Source organism: Phocoena sinus, chromosome 19, assembly GCF_008692025.1.
Source record: "Phocoena sinus isolate mPhoSin1 chromosome 19, mPhoSin1.pri, whole genome shotgun sequence".
Classification (NCBI taxonomy): domain Eukaryota; kingdom Metazoa; phylum Chordata; class Mammalia; order Artiodactyla; family Phocoenidae; genus Phocoena; species Phocoena sinus.
The window spans coordinates 40,640,309-40,655,021 of NC_045781.1; the positions used below are offsets into that span (position 1 = coordinate 40,640,309).

The 14,713-nt window shown below is 57.7% G+C and overlaps 2 protein-coding genes across 8 annotated transcripts; both read left to right on the plus strand.

Annotated features, from left to right (window-relative positions):
• The first annotated feature begins 1,062 nt into the window (after nt 1-1,062).
• On the plus strand, nt 1,063-12,266 carry EDC4 (enhancer of mRNA decapping 4). Of its 7 annotated transcripts, XM_032614048.1 has the most exons (30): nt 1,066-1,335; nt 1,426-1,581; nt 3,675-3,831; nt 4,232-4,343; nt 4,645-4,744; nt 5,013-5,202; nt 5,309-5,456; nt 5,546-5,650; nt 5,985-6,094; nt 6,177-6,260; nt 6,353-6,448; nt 6,542-6,644; nt 6,765-6,945; nt 7,037-7,109; nt 7,205-7,296; nt 7,354-7,559; nt 7,649-7,752; nt 7,842-7,998; nt 8,335-8,768; nt 8,853-8,957; nt 9,042-9,194; nt 9,280-9,316; nt 9,450-9,627; nt 9,730-9,885; nt 9,991-10,106; nt 10,192-10,357; nt 10,444-10,630; nt 10,723-10,942; nt 11,335-11,498; nt 11,732-12,266. In XM_032614048.1, exons 3-30 carry the CDS (start codon nt 3,797-3,799, stop codon nt 11,922-11,924), a joined length of 4,005 nt encoding a protein of 1,334 aa, XP_032469939.1. In that variant the 5' UTR covers nt 1,066-1,335; nt 1,426-1,581; nt 3,675-3,796; the 3' UTR covers nt 11,925-12,266. The 7 variants fall into 7 exon arrangements, with proteins under 7 accessions (XP_032469937.1, XP_032469939.1, XP_032469932.1 ...); XM_032614046.1 differs by lacking the exon at nt 1,426-1,581 and having other exon boundaries at nt 1,063-1,335; nt 7,372-7,559; XM_032614041.1 differs by lacking the exon at nt 1,426-1,581.
• A 393-nt stretch (nt 12,267-12,659) lies between these two features.
• NRN1L (neuritin 1 like) lies at nt 12,660-14,020 on the plus strand. Its single transcript, XM_032614819.1, has 3 exons — nt 12,660-12,738; nt 13,485-13,617; nt 13,735-14,020. The coding sequence occupies exons 1-3, from the start codon at nt 12,660-12,662 to the stop codon at nt 14,018-14,020; spliced, it is 498 nt and encodes a 165-aa protein (XP_032470710.1).
• Nucleotides 14,021-14,713: the final 693 nt, after the last annotated feature.

The window sequence follows — 14,713 nt, forward strand, 5'->3', positions numbered from 1 at the left end:
CCCTCCCTGACCACACACACACACCTTCACACTATCTTCAAATCCCGGGAAGTCTCAGCTGTTGGGGCAGTTTCTGCTCCTCAGTTTTGGGGACAAGCCTTGCCTAGTACAAATCTAGCCCTTGAGCCCTGAGACCTTGGTGGTGTAAAACTCGTGGCAAGGTAGCAACCACAGGCTAGAACCAAACCCAGGACTTGGGCTGATGCCCTGTTAGGGGTTTTAGGATTGGTGAGGGCACCACAGCTTTGCCTGACCTGCACAGCCCCCTTCCCTCCTGCACTATGGATGGAAGCCAAGGACTTCCGCAGACCCCCACTGGTTGCCTGGCTACACTGGGCACTGGGCTGGATGATGTGCTGTTTGAAAGGACAGCATACTCAGGAGATTTCATGGGGCTGATTTCTTGGCTGCTGTGTATTTGGGGGGTGGAGGTTGGGGAGAGAGGTAGAAACCTGCTGCCTCTTAAACCACCCTGTATAAAATCTGCAATACAGCTTTTCCATGTATCTGTGCCTGAAATGTCTGCAATAAAGAGGTGTTTGTAAACCATGGTTCCTTTCTTTTTGCCTGAGGGTGCCAGGTCATGCAGGGGGATGCTGGGAGAAGTTAGGGAACAATGTGATGTTTGTGGTGGGACCATCTCCTCTGCCCTAGCAATTCCTGGGTCCGTGACTTCACGGGTCCCCTCAGGTCTTGGGTTACACTGACCCACTTCCCAAAGGGGAAACCGAGGCTCCTACCAATTTAGCTTGCTCCTGGGGCATCTGAGGGATTCAGCTTGGGCAACCAAATTGACCCGGTCCTAGGCCCACCATGAGCCCATGCTTTGGGAGTGGACATGGACCGGGCGGGATATCCTGAGGCAAGTAGGGCGCTTTGGGCGGTCCAGTAGGTGGACATTTGCTCTGCCTCAGCCTCAAGGAACTCCCCAGACCCTACTAGCGCAGGGGCAGGACCGCGGTAGGGGCGGGCTCCGGGAGGGGCGAAGCGTCCGACCCCCAGCCCGGAACCTTTCTTCTCCGCTCTGCTCAGGTTCCGGGAGCCGAGTCTGGGGCGGGCCGGAAGTGGAGGCGGTTGGTGGGGTTGGCGGGGCTCAGGGACGCGGCGCGGGTGGCGGTTTTCTAGCTTTGGGTGGACAGAGTGTAGTGACTGGTCCCACTGTCTGGTCCTGGCGGGGTAGTGCTCAGCTGGACGGTGCGCGGCGGCGGCGAACGAACGCGGCGCGGACCCGGGCGCCCGCGGCTGGGCCCATGGCCTCCTCCTGCGCGAGCATCGACATCGAGGACGCCACGCAGCACCTGCGGGACATCCTCAAGCTGGACCGGCCCGCGGGGGGTGAGCCGGAACGGTGGGGGTGGGTCCTTGGTGAGCGGGCAGAAGGGCGGTGCGGGCCTCGGCCACCCTCATGGCCCTCGGGTCACTCAGGACCGGCTCTGCATCCTCCCGGCTGGTGAGGGCAGACGAGGGTTGGAGCGGCAAATCCCTGAGCGTGCTTGCTGAAGGGCGCAGACCCCTGGGTGCGATCCTGCCCCATCCCGGAGCCGGGCCGTTCTGCCTCGTCCTTCAGCGTCTCGGCTGAAGGTGAGGCACCTTCTCTGAATTCGCAGAGCCCACCAGGTGTCCTGTCCGCAACGTCTCTAGTGTTCCTGGGACTGGCCCGGGTTCCCTCCCCTTTTGCCATAGTTCAGAGGCCTAGTCTGGGCTCTGTATGCGGAGCTCTGGATCTAGACCTAGGCGCTGTAATGAAGAGCCGCTGATCTCCTATGCAACTTGCCCTTCCTTCTGGAATACAGACTCTAGGCATGCGATTCTGAAACTGATTTTCAGGACGACGGTGACCACCCCCAATTCCGTGTCCTCTTTGGGTTTAAGGCAAATCACAGACTGCACAGTCCTGATTGGATCTACAAACATCTGCAAGCCCTAGTTTACGTCCATTCGTTTAAACTTTTCTTGGGTTTGCAGTGGTACCTCAGCTGCTCCTGCCCTCAGTGAGCTCCTAGGACACAGAGCTAACAAGGTGTAATATAATGCTCTTCTCATTGAAAGAGAGAAGTGTTTGGCACTGTGATGGGGATAGGGTGGGTGGGGTGGGGGCTGGAGAATGCCTGAGAACAGATCTGAGAGAAGGGCAATGTTTAGGCTAGGTCTTGTAATATGGAGACGGGCTTGGGTGTCAGGAAAGACATTCTGCAAAGAGGAAATAGCATATGTGAAAGTACCAAAGTTTCATGGCAGGTTCAGGGACCTGTGAAATGTTGTAGTGGTTGAGAGACTGGCTGGTAATGGGGGTGTGGATGTGCAGTGGCCAGAGCTGAGAATTGGTGTTTCCTCAGACCCTGTTCTGAAACCTGCTGGCTCCCTTTGGAAGCAGGCACTGGTGCTCACTCCTGGGTTTAGCTAACCTCTAATCTCTGAGAAAATCTATCTGCTGCCTGGAACCACCAAGCCCTTTCCCCCAGGCCTGGAGTGTGTGCTCCTTGGACTCATGGGCTTGGCCTGGCCCTCTCATGCTTATTAGCTGCTAGCAAACTAGTCTTCACAAAGGTTTGGTAGAGCCTGGCATGGGTAATGTGTAGCTTGTTTGTTTGTCCTCATGGTAGCCTGCCTGGAAAGGAGAGTGGTCAGCTTACCCCTGAGCAGCTAAGGTGGCTGTGATGCAAGTGAGGTGGTCCTCTTAACTCTTTGCTTACTGACTGGTACTTGATTCCCCTGTTTGCCAAGTAGCCCTTGCTTGTCTCCTCTCACTGGAGGACCATGTGAGACCCCAGGCAGTTTTGTGACTAGAAACTTGTCATATTTCTTGAATATGAGGCCCTACTCTCCTTGCTACCTGGGAGTTTTGGAGTAGTGTCTGAACCTATGAGGGTGCTTGAAACACAGCCAATGTAAACAACTGAAAGGCTGTCTTTCCTGATTACACACCCTACCCCATAATTTCTCTACTCTTTGTCCAACTCCTTCATGTCCATTCCTCCAGGGTGGCTTCTTCTGAGCCATTTCCATGTCAGGCAGTCTCCTTCCTTTCTTACTTCCACATCTTATCATGTTTTTCCATGCCTTAGAAGCCCACCCTCTCTTCTCCAACCCCTCCACTACTTTGATGTAGGCCCTGGTATCTCTCACCTGGATTCTCAACTATCCTGCATGCTACTTTAGAGCAGTCAGTCCTCTGGCCATAGCAGATCATGTCACTTTCCTATTTAAAACTTTTGTGGCTCTCATTACCACAGGGAAAATCTAAGCACCCTAGCCTCATACCTGAGACCTCTGCAGCCTTGTTTTCCCTCCATCCTTCCCAGGTTTGTGTGTTCTAGCCACGCTGGCTCTGATGGCACCTCCTCTGTAAAGTCTGTCCTGACCCTTCCCATGCCCTCCTTCAAGTACACAGAGTCCCTCTGTACTGACCCAGGCCTGAGTATTAATTGGACTCAGAGCATTCTTATACCCTTCCCCCAGGTAGAAGAGCTTCATGCTCATCCTTGGTCCTAGCATGCATTAGGTTCACCATCAGTGTTTATGGAATAAAGGTTGAACAAAGGGCCCTCCTCCCCACTGACAAACCTTGTTGAGTGTTCCTAGAGCACCTCATGGTTCTTGAGTGAAGCTCTGCAGGAGGAGAGGCCAGTGGGCAGGTGGAATAACTTCATCAGAGTGGCCCTTTCTGTCTCTAGGTCCCAGTGCAGAGAGCCAGCGACCATCTAATGCCTACAATGGAGATCTCAATGGGCTCTTGGTCCCAGACCCCCTCTGCTCAGGTGATGGTACTTCAACAAACAAGCCTGGTCTCCGAGCCATGCCTCCTATTAACCTGCAGGAAAAGCAGGTCATGTGAGTGTCTGGGAGTGGTGGTGATGGGGTCTTTGAGGCATTTGTGAACTAAAGGCATAAGGGGAGGGGAGAGGGTCCAGCAGCCTCTGATGCTTCCCCACTAGATGACCTGGGGTGGAACACTTAACCACACTGAGTTTGCACTAGGATGAGGGGCAACGACAAGCTCAAGGGCTTGGCCTGGATCTGAAGTTTGGGCACCTGGTTTAGCATGGAAGTAGGGCCATTCCCAAGGAGGGAGGTGAGCAAGGGAAGCTGTAGGTTTGGGGACCAGTGAACCAGGCAGAGTTGGGCATCTGGGACTTTACACTTTCACTAGAGTGTCTGTATCTTCTCCCCACAACCCTGCCCATTGAGACTTTGGGTGGACAAGAGTCACGCTATGCACCCCTCCCCCCAGCTGCCTCTTAGGAGACGACAGTTCCACCTGCATCGGGATTTTGGCCAAGGAGGTGGAGATTGTGGCCAGCAGTGACTCTAGCATCTCGAGCAAGGCACGGGGGAGCAACAAGGTGGGCACCAGGATGTCATGGCATGTATAATGGATGGGGCACACTTAGGCTGTCCCTCCCCCATTCCATGCTGCCAGTACCTATGGGGACTATCCTGACAGACAGGTAGTGTATCCCAGTCTCAGGAAGCCAGGGTTGGCTGCCAAGTCTCTGTGGGAATCTGGCCCCAAGAATTGTGAATGGGTGGCTGGGCCTGCGCATATGGCCTCTACTGTCCCCAGGCATGCTGGGGGCTACCTCAGCTCCAGGAAAGCTGCCCCAGCCCTCGACTTCTATGACCTTCCTCACTCTTGATTCTCAGGTGAAAATCCAGCCCGTCGCCAAGTATGACTGGGAGCAGAAATACTACTATGGCAACCTGATTGCTGTGTCCAACTCTTTCTTGGCCTATGCTATTCGGGGTGAGTAGGCACAGTACGGAGGAGGGAGGTGTTCTGCTAGTAGCCCCAGAGATGCAGCTCCACTGTCCAGTCACTCAGCCCACTCAGACCGTAGAGGTATAATGGAAGGCTTGTCTGTGCTGGCTGCAGCTCTGCCAGGCCTTCTGGAGCCGAGTGAGAAAACAGAGATTGAGACTGGTAGTGGCAGAGAGGCAGGCAAGGGCAGGGCTTCTCTGCTGCTGCCTGGGCCTAGATACTTATTCATGGCCTACCGCTCTCCTGATTCTAGCTGCCAACAACGGCTCAGCGATGGTACGGGTGATCAGTGTCAGCACTTCAGAGAGGACCCTGCTCAAAGGCTTCACAGGCAGTGTGGCTGATCTGGCCTTTGCACACCTCAATTCCCCACAGCTGGCCTGCCTGGATGAGGCAGGCAACCTGTTTGTGTGGCGCTTGGCCCTGGTTAATGGCAAAATTCAGTATCCTTTCCCAGGGTGGGATGGGGGACTGAAGAAAAGTGGGTGGAGCTGGGTCTGCCAGACATACCTCATTATCCACCTGCCTAGCCCTTAACACCCTGCTCAGAGAAGAGATCTTGGTCCATATCCGACAGCCAGAGGGCACTCCACTGAATCACTTCCGCAGGATCATCTGGTGCCCCTTCATCCCCGAAGAGAGTGAGGACTGCTGTGAGGAGGGCAGCCCAACGGTGGCCCTGTTGCATGAGGACCGGGTGAGGGGGCCGGGCCTGGGGGGAAAGGAGGGGACCAAGTAGCAATGGTGTGGTCATGGGTTGAACGCTCACCTCCCTGTACCTGCTAGGCTGAGGTGTGGGACCTGGACATGCTCCGCTCCAACCACAGCACCTGGCCCGTGGATGTCAGCCAGATCAAGCAGGGCTTCATCGTGGTAAAAGGCCACAGCACAGTAAGCCTGCAACTGACTGCCTTTGCTGCCCTCCTCTCCCCACCCCTTTATGTCCCTCATCTATTCCCTGTTCCCACAGCTGCCCTCATAGCTTTCTAGCACTCTGCCATGGGAACTCGGAGCACAGAGGGACCCGTCTCCTGTGGCGCTCACACCTAACCGTGCACCCTATGGAGCTGGTTTTCTCTACAGCACCCCGCCCCCATTCATTGTCTTTCATACAAACACGCAGATCCGCTTTGGGTCAGCCTAGCTCACTGCCATCCTCACCTGAGGAGGACTTGCTCCCACCTCTAGTCAGGTGGCAAAGCAAGGCTTTTTGGGTTCTTCCCAGTGCCTAAGTGAAGGGGCCCTCTCACCTGATGGGACTGTCCTGGCTACCGCAAGTCATGATGGCTTCGTCAAGTTCTGGCAGATTTACATTGAGGGGCAGGATGAGCCAAGGTAAGGCGGAGCCTGAGGGCCTGGGCTCTCCCAGGTAGGAGATCAGATCCCCCACTCAGGCCACTCATATACCTGCCTGCAGGTGTTTGCACGAGTGGAAGCCTCACGATGGGAGGCCCCTCTCCTGCCTCCTGTTCTGTGACAACCACAAGAAACAGGATCCTGAGTGAGTGAGTGGGCAGGCAGGAGGGTGGTAGGTTGGACTTTGGGCTCCCAGCAGGGGCCCAGCCAGCCACTCAGTGCCTTGTTGCTTTGCAGGGTCCCCTTCTGGAGGTTCCTTATTACTGGTGCTGACCAGAATCGGGAGCTGAAGATGTGGTGCACGGTGTCCTGGACCTGCCTGCAGACCATTCGGTAAGCAGGGGCTGTGGGGCTGGGCAGGGGCAGGGTTGGGTTCCTTCCACCCTCTCAGTCTCATTCATCCTGCCTCGTGGCCACCCCCTCCAGCTTCTCCCCAGATATCTTCAGCTCAGTGAGTGTGCCCCCCAGCCTCAAGGTTTGCCTGGACCTCTCAGCAGAATACTTGATACTCAGCGATGTGCAACGGAAGGTGGGCTGCAGTGGGGACACTCTGGGCAGAGCTGATATCATCAGGGAGGACAAGGGTGTGTGTGGCACATCCACATCTTCCCAGCCCCTGAGCTCAGCTGTGAACTCGCTACCTGTGCAGGTCCTCTATGTGATGGAACTGCTGCAGAACCAGGAGGAGGGCCGTGCCTGCTTCAGCTCCATCTCTGAGTTCCTGCTCACCCACCCTGTGCTGAGCTTCGGTATCCAGGTTGTGAGTCGCTGCCGGCTGCGGCACACTGAGGTGCTGCCAGCCGAAGAGGAGAATGACAGCCTAGGGGCTGGTGAGCTGCTCAGGGTCAGGGATGTGTGCTGGGATGTAGGGGAGTGCTGAGGCTCAGAGGGCCAGGGGCTTAGTCCACATTGTCCTTGCAGATGGGACCCACGGAGCTGGTGCCATGGAGTCTGCAGCTGGTGTGCTCATCAAGCTCTTTTGTGTGCACACTAAGTGAGTGTGCTGGGGAGGCCTGCCTGTGCCCTGTCTGTGCCCCTCCCTACCCTGCTGACTCTGACTCTCATATTCTCCCCCTGCTCTCTCTGCAGAGCATTGCAAGATGTACAGATCCGCTTCCAGCCACAGCTGAACCCTGACGTGGTGGTCCCGCTCCCTACACACCCTGCCCATGAGGACTTTGGTGAGTTGGGGGTGACAGGAAAGCAGGTTCTGACTGGAGTCTGAGATCTGACTCAAGTGGCAGCTTTTCCCACAGCATTTGGAGAGTCTCGACCAGAACTGGCTTCTGAGGGCCTGGGATCGGCCACTCACGGCTCCCAGTCTGACCTCCGACGCATCGTGGAGCTGCCTGCACCTGCCGACTTCCTCAGTCTGAGCAGTGAGACCAAGCCCAAGCTGATGACACCTGACGCCTTCATGACACCTAGCACCTCCCTGCAGCAGGTATGCTGCGGGAGGAGTGTGGGGCACAGGGAGGGAGGCCCTGGGAGTGCCCCCCACAGCCACAGCCCTCGTTCTCCACATCTCCCCAGATCGCTGCATCTCCCAGTAGCAGCAGCAGCAGCAGCAGCAGTTCCTCTCTTACGACGGTGTCTGCCATGAGCAGTACTTCGGCCGTGGACCCCTCCTTGCCCAGGTGAAATGAGGGTCAGAGTTAGGGCATGTCAGGGGCTGGTGCCAGGTGATGCCAGGCTCTGGCTGCTTACACTTCATCCTTCCTGCCAGCAGGCCACCTGAGGAGCTGACCTTGAGCCCCAAGCTACAGCTGGATGGCGGTCTGACAATGAGCAGCAGCAGCAGCCTGCAGGCAAGCCCACGTAGCCTCCTGCCTGGCCTGCTCCCAAGTCCGGCCGACAAATTGCCTCCCAAAGGGCCTGGGCAGGTGCGTATGTGGGTGTGTGTGAAGTGCAGTATAGCAGGTACATGGGAGTGGGAAGGCTGGCGGCAGTCTCCTCCCACAGCACCGTCTTCTGGTCCTGCTCTTCCTCAGGTGGTCCATGTTTCCCCTGAGGGTATCTCAGCCCCCGGTGTCCCTGGAGGGCAGATGCTCAGCCTTTCCATCCCCACCTCCTCTCCTCCTGGGCTGCGGCCATTTTTGACCTTCCTCCCCCTTCCCCGTTGTCCCATCTCTCATCACTACACACACCAGTGCTTCGTCTCTGTACTCCTTTTACTCCTACTTCCCACTACCTAAGATCCCACCTTTGGCCTACCTCAGGTGCCTACTGCTGCCTCTACACTATCCCTGGAGCTGCAGGAAGTGGAGCCCCTGGGGCTACCCCAGGCGTCCCCCAGCCGCACCCGCTCCCCCGATGTTATCTCCTCGGCTTCCACTGCTCTGTCCCAGGATATCCCTGAGATCGCATCTGAGGCGCTGTCCCGTGGCTTTGGCTCCTCCGCTCCGGAGGGCCTGGAGCCAGACAGTATGGCCTCAGCTGCTTCAGCACTACACTTGCTGTCTCCACGGCCCCGGCCGGGACCCGAGCTTGGCCCCCAGCTTAGCCTGGATGGAGGCCCTGGGGATGGGGATCGGCATAGTACCCCTTCCCTCCTGGAGGCAGCCTTGACCCAGGAGGCCACGGCCCCTGACAGTCAGGTCTGGCCTACGGCACCAGACATTACTCGTGAGACCTGCAGCAGCCTGGCAGAGAGGTGAGGAGCTTAGGAGTGGGAAATGTGCTGATGGTAAGGGCTTCAGATAGAATCATCCACTGCTGAGTTGGCCTGTCCCCCCAGCCCCCGGAATGGCCTCCAGGAAAAGCACAAGAGCCTGGCCTTTCACCGACCACCTTATCACCTGCTACAGCAACACGACAGTCAGGACGCCAGTGCCGAGCAAAGGTAGGCACCACCCCGCACCGTTCCTCTCACAGGGAGGGCCAACAAGTAGGTAGGTGCCTATTTCTCTCCCTGCCCTTCCCACAGCGACCATGATGATGAGGTGGCCAGCCTAGCCTCTGCTGCAGGGGGTTTTGGCACCAAAGTTCCCACTCCACGTCTTCCTGCCAAGGACTGGAAGACCAAAGGATCCCCTCGGGCCTCACCCAAGCTCAAGCGAAAGGGCAAAAAGGATGACGGGTAGGACGGGTCCTGGGGCCAGGGAGAGGGGTGGTCTTCAGGCTGCCTGCTTGACATGGCCTGAGGTGCTTCTCCTCTATGGCAGGGATTCGTCCGTGGGATCCCGGCTCACAGAGCACCAGGTGAGCGAGCAAACACCCTTTCTGCTTCTGGGACTCCTGCCTGTGGGGGTGGGGTAGGGTCCAAGCCTTCCCCTGGTCTGGTGTGTGGGGATGGGCGGGGCGGGCTTCATGTGACTGTTGGTGTTCCTGGCAGGTGGCAGAGGCCCCTGAGGACTGGCCAGCACTAATTTGGCAACAGCAGAGAGAGCTGGCACAGCTTCGGCACAGCCAAGAAGAGCTGCTACAGCGTCTGTGCACCCAACTTGAAGGCCTGCAGAGCACCGTCATGGGCCACGTAGAACGTGCCCTAGAGTCACGGCACGAGCAGGAGCGTATCCTTGTGGGCAGTGGCACAGCATGGGGCGGCAGCAACATTCTTGGCCCAGGAAGGGATATGGGACCTGCTGCAGCCCTGTTCCTTAGCTACAATGCAGAGCGGCGACTGGAGCGGGCACTGGCCGAGGGACAGCAGCGTGGTGGGCAGCTGCAGGAGCAGCTGACGCAACAGCTGTCCCAAGCGCTATCTTCAGCTGTGGCTGGGCGGCTGGAGCGCAGCATACGGGATGAGATCAAGAAGACGGTTCCTCCGTGTGAGTTTTGCATGGAGACTTCTGGGTGGGCCAGATGGGAGTGGGGCCCCCTACCTGTCAAGCTTCTTCTCATGGCTCTACCTTTCCCTCCTCACCCTGTCCCAGGTGTGTCTAGGAGTCTGGAGCCCGTGGCAGGCCAATTGAGCAACTCAGTGGCCACCAAACTCACAGCCGTGGAGGGTAGCATGAAAGAGAATATCTCCAAGCTGCTGAAGTCCAAGGTGCTATGGGGCCCAAGGTGAGGGAGGTTGGTGGTTGGTGGGCTTGGGCTCAGCTTTCAACTCAGGCCCCTTCTTCCACCCCCAGAACTTAACAGATGCCATTGCCCGAGCAGCCGCAGACACGTTACAGGGGCCAATGCAGGCCGCCTACCGTGAAGCCTTCCAGAGCGTGGTACTGCCCGCCTTTGAGAAGAGCTGCCAGGCCATGTTCCAGCAGATTAATGATAGCTTCCGACTGGGCACGCAGGAATGTGAGTAGGGTCATATGCCCCAAGAAGGGAAGGGCTATCGTCTTCTCCCTACCGTCCCTCTCATGGCCCCCATGGTCACTTCTCAGACTTGCAGCAGCTGGAGAGCCACATGAAGAGCCGAAAGGCACGAGAACAGGAGGCGCGGGAGCCCATGCTGGCCCAGCTGCGGGGCCTGGTCAGCACACTGCAGGGAGCCACGGAGCAGATGGCGGCTACCGTGTCCAGCAGCGTTCGGGCTGAGGTGCAGCACCAGCTGCACGTGGCTGTGGGCAGGTGTGTGGGCAGGGCACTGAGCAAGGTGGTGGGTTTGGAAAGGGCCAGACCCAACTGCCTGTCAGCCTCATCTCCCTCACTTGCCTTTGCAGCCTGCAAGAGGCAATTTTAGCACAGGTGCAGCGCATTGTTAAGGGTGAGGTGAGTGTGGCACTCAAGGAGCAGCAGGCTGCCGTCACCTCTAGCATCATGCAGGCCATGCGCTCAGCCGCTGGCACACCTGTCCCTGCCACCCACCTCGACTGCCAAGCCCAGCAAGCCCATATCCTGCAGCTGCTGCAGCAGGGCCACCTCAATCAGGCCTTCCAGCAGGTAAGCCGGGCACTAAGCCCAGATAGAGTCAGGAGTCTCCTGACAAGGCTCACACATCATACATTCCACTCTACCCATCATGCTTTGGGTGGTCTGGCCTCAGCAGACTCTTTTTGGTTCTCGTTGGCCTCCAGGGCATTTCCCTTGCTTTTCCCTCTGTCTGGACCCTGGATCCCTTTCTTCCTACCTCAGTCTACCTTGTTTCAGAACTACCCTTCTCAGGAAAACTTTCCTGATTCCCTAGAGTAACAACACAGCCCTACAGTGCTCTCTCTGGGCCCCAAAGCATCCCCCTCAGGATGCCCTACTCTGGTCATCCTCTCCCAGGCCTCATAGCCAGACAAGCAGGCATTCTATCCTGACATTAGCTATAAACTCTGTTCTCTACTCAGGCCCTGACAGCTGCCGACCTGAACCTGGTGCTGTACGTGTGTGAAACTGTAGACCCAGGCCAGGTTTTTGGGCAGCCACCTTGCCCCCTCTCCCAGCCTGTACTCCTTTCACTCATCCAGCAACTGGCCTCTGACCTTGGCACTCGAACTGACCTCAAGCTCAGGTGAGTGGGCATAGTCAGGGACTAGGGCTGTGGTGAAGGGCGGGGAGCAGTTCAAAGCAGCGACTCCCACTCCTGCCTGACTCCCCTCCTTAATTTTCTCCACCAATCCCCTCTGTCCCCACCCATCTCAGGCTTTGAGGCCTCCATTATCAGCCTCTGGGCCTCATTGCCACCAGGGGGCACTCCTCTCTGCTGGAGGTCACCTGTAGCCTGTCCTTTTCCTAAACCCCCAGCTACCTGGAAGAGGCTGTGATGCACCTGGACCACAGTGACCCCATCACTCGGGACCACATGGGCTCCGTCATGGCCCAGGTGCGCCAGAAGCTCTTCCAGTTCCTGCAGGCGGAGCCACACAACTCACTTGGCAAAGCGGCCCGGCGTCTCAGCCTCATGCTGCACGGCCTTATGACCCCCAGCCTCCCTTAGCTCAGCCTGCCTTGCCCAGGATGGGGTGGCACTGAAGGTCAGCAGACAGGCCTAGGCCAAAGCAGGGTCATGTCTGCCCTTTACCTGCTCAGGCTCCCACCTCTGGCGTGTTTGATGGGGATAGCACTGGCTATGGTCTATAGGTTGTGGTAGCCAGCAGGTTTAGGCTGGGCCCAGGGTGGGTATTGTGCCTTCTTGGGTTCTGCCATGCCTGGAGCATGACCCCTGAGATTATGACACCACTTTAGTTGAATTTTCCATGTTCCTTTTTACCACCAGTTTGGTTCTTTTTGTTTTTGAAAAACATTGAGAAATTCAATTAAATGCTTTTGGAATAAAATGGAGTATGTGTATGCTTTTCGTATGTCTTTGGCATGACTTTGATAACTGCCCTTTGTTACCTGCCCCCTCTCCTGGAGCTCTGTCCAGGCCAACCCACCCCAGGGCCCTGGACACCCACCCTCATCTGCCCAACTGCCTTCCCAGATCTCCGCTCTCCATCTCTGAGGCAAGGCAAGGGCCCTGGGATCAGCTCAGCACCACCCCAAGCTCCTGGGTTCTCCTCTCTGGAGTCCCTCCCTTCTTTGCCTATCTGAACTGGGGGGGTGGGGCTGCTGGCTGGTTTGAGCTCCACCCTCATCCCCCATCCAATCACAATTCCTCCTTCTGGGGGCTGGGCCGAAGGGCTGCACTCCAAGCTGCCAGCTCTGGCACTAGGCTCCCAGTCCAGGGAAGATGTGCTGCCGCTTCTGTCACCGCTGGCAACCGCTCTGTGCACTGGGGCTGTTGCTGCTGCTGCTGCTGCCGCCCCTTGGTGAGTGCTGGCGTGCTGGACCCAGCCCAGTCCACACACCCCCTCCCCAGGCTGGGTGTAGGTTGTGTGGGAGCTGAGGCACAGCCCTCCTGAGCGCTGAGAGTCAGGGTGGAGAGGAGGTGAGAGGGCTCCAGGGAGGGATTGTGTGCCAGTGGCTTCAGGATGTAAAGTGAGGGTGGGAACTGAACCCTAGTTTCGGAGGGAAGAACCCCCAAATTCCACAGTCCCCATCCTGATAAGGGGAGACTTGACCTCTTGCGGGACTCCCAGACCAACCGTGGGATCTCTGAGGTCCTCTCTTAGGGTCGAACCTGGATCCCAACCCCCCTACCCTTCAGAAAACACCTGTCTCTGGGGAGGGGATGGAAAGGCCAAACAAAGATTGTCTAGGCTGCAGAGAAACTGGAAGTTGCCAGGGGACCTGCCTCCTTTCACCATGTCCATACTCTCATTTGGACCATTCTCACCTGACCTGGGACCCAGAAGCTCGGAAGAAGAGCCAACTCCTGGGACGAGGCTTCTCCTTCCCCCATCCCCACCTATCCTGTCCAGGTCTGCCTAGAAGGGGGCAGAGGCAGGTGGTCCCCAGATGTGCCCCCTTAGTTCCCTGGGGCACCCCTTTCACGCTGAGTCACATCCCCAGAATGCTCCCTGGTAAACAAGCCCCTGGGGTTTGGCGGCGAGGGGCAGGGATGGTGAGGGCACGCCACCTCATCCTATCAACTATTCTCCACCCCCACCCCCAGTCCTTGTATCTCCCCTGGCAGCAACCACAGCGGTCCCAGGCCGCTGTGACACCATATACCAGGGCTTTGCCGAGTGTCTCATCCGCTTGGGGGACGGCATGGGCCGCGGAGGTGAGCTGGAGAGCGTCTGCAGGTACGGGCAGGCATGAGGGCAGCAGCCCAACCCCACACCCTTGGGGTCTGAACCTCTTCCCTCCCATTCCAAAGCCCCCTGCCCCACCTGATTACCCTGACCCCACACCCTTGACAGGTCTTGGAATGATTTCCACACCTGTGCCTCGCGAGTCCTGTTGGACTGCCCTGAGGAGGCCGCCGCCGTGTGGGAGTCACTACAGCAAGAAGCTCGCCGGGCCCCACACCCAGATAATTTGCACACTCTGTGTGGCACCCCTGTACGCCTTCAGGAGCGCGGGGCGGGCCCAGAGACCAACCAGGAGACGCTGCAGGCGACAGCGCCAGCACCCACTTGGGTCCCTGAGCCCCCTCTGCTGGCGGCTGCTTTGGCACTCGCCTGCCTCCTGGGTCCTCTGGCCTAGCCAGTCTGGCCGGGTAGCAGCGTGCCCCCCTCCCCGCCCCCCCTGCCCCACCCCCCGTCCCGTCTCGAAAGCGCTCGGCTTTCATTAAAGGTATTTATATTTGTACCAAGCTCCTTCCTTTCTTTCCACTGTGGCCCACCTGGCTGGGGTGGAGGCCTCAAGAAGCTGATCCCCAGGACGAGATGGGCGGGCTGAAGACCACCATAGGGGACTCAGTCTTTCTCTTCACAAACACTCATTTCCCAGGGGCAGTGCAGAGCTTTCCATTGCCAGCAGGTTCCAAGACTTCTGCGGGCTGGCATTCCTAGCCCTACCTGCCCCTCCTGTCCTGGCCCCTAGGGGCCATGTGAGGTGATAGAGTGTCCGCAACCCCACCCTCAGCCAGTCTACCCCCCTCCCCAGGTTCTTTCCAGTTTCCAGGCTCCTGTCCATCTCACCTCCTCCTCCCTCTGCTGAACTACCACCTTAGCCTTCAAGACACAGTTCAGATTAAGTACCCTTTCCTCTCCTTCTCTGGGGTCCTGATTCATCTGAGGGGAGCCTGTTCCAGAAGATGGGGAGCCCCCATTGGAGTCTACATTCAAGTACCTGAGGTGACCTGGAGCTGCAGAAATTGGGGTCACGACGAGGGTTCCTCTGGCCTTACGCTCTCCACAAGCTCGTTCTTTGAGAAGAGGTGGGCAGTGTGAGGTC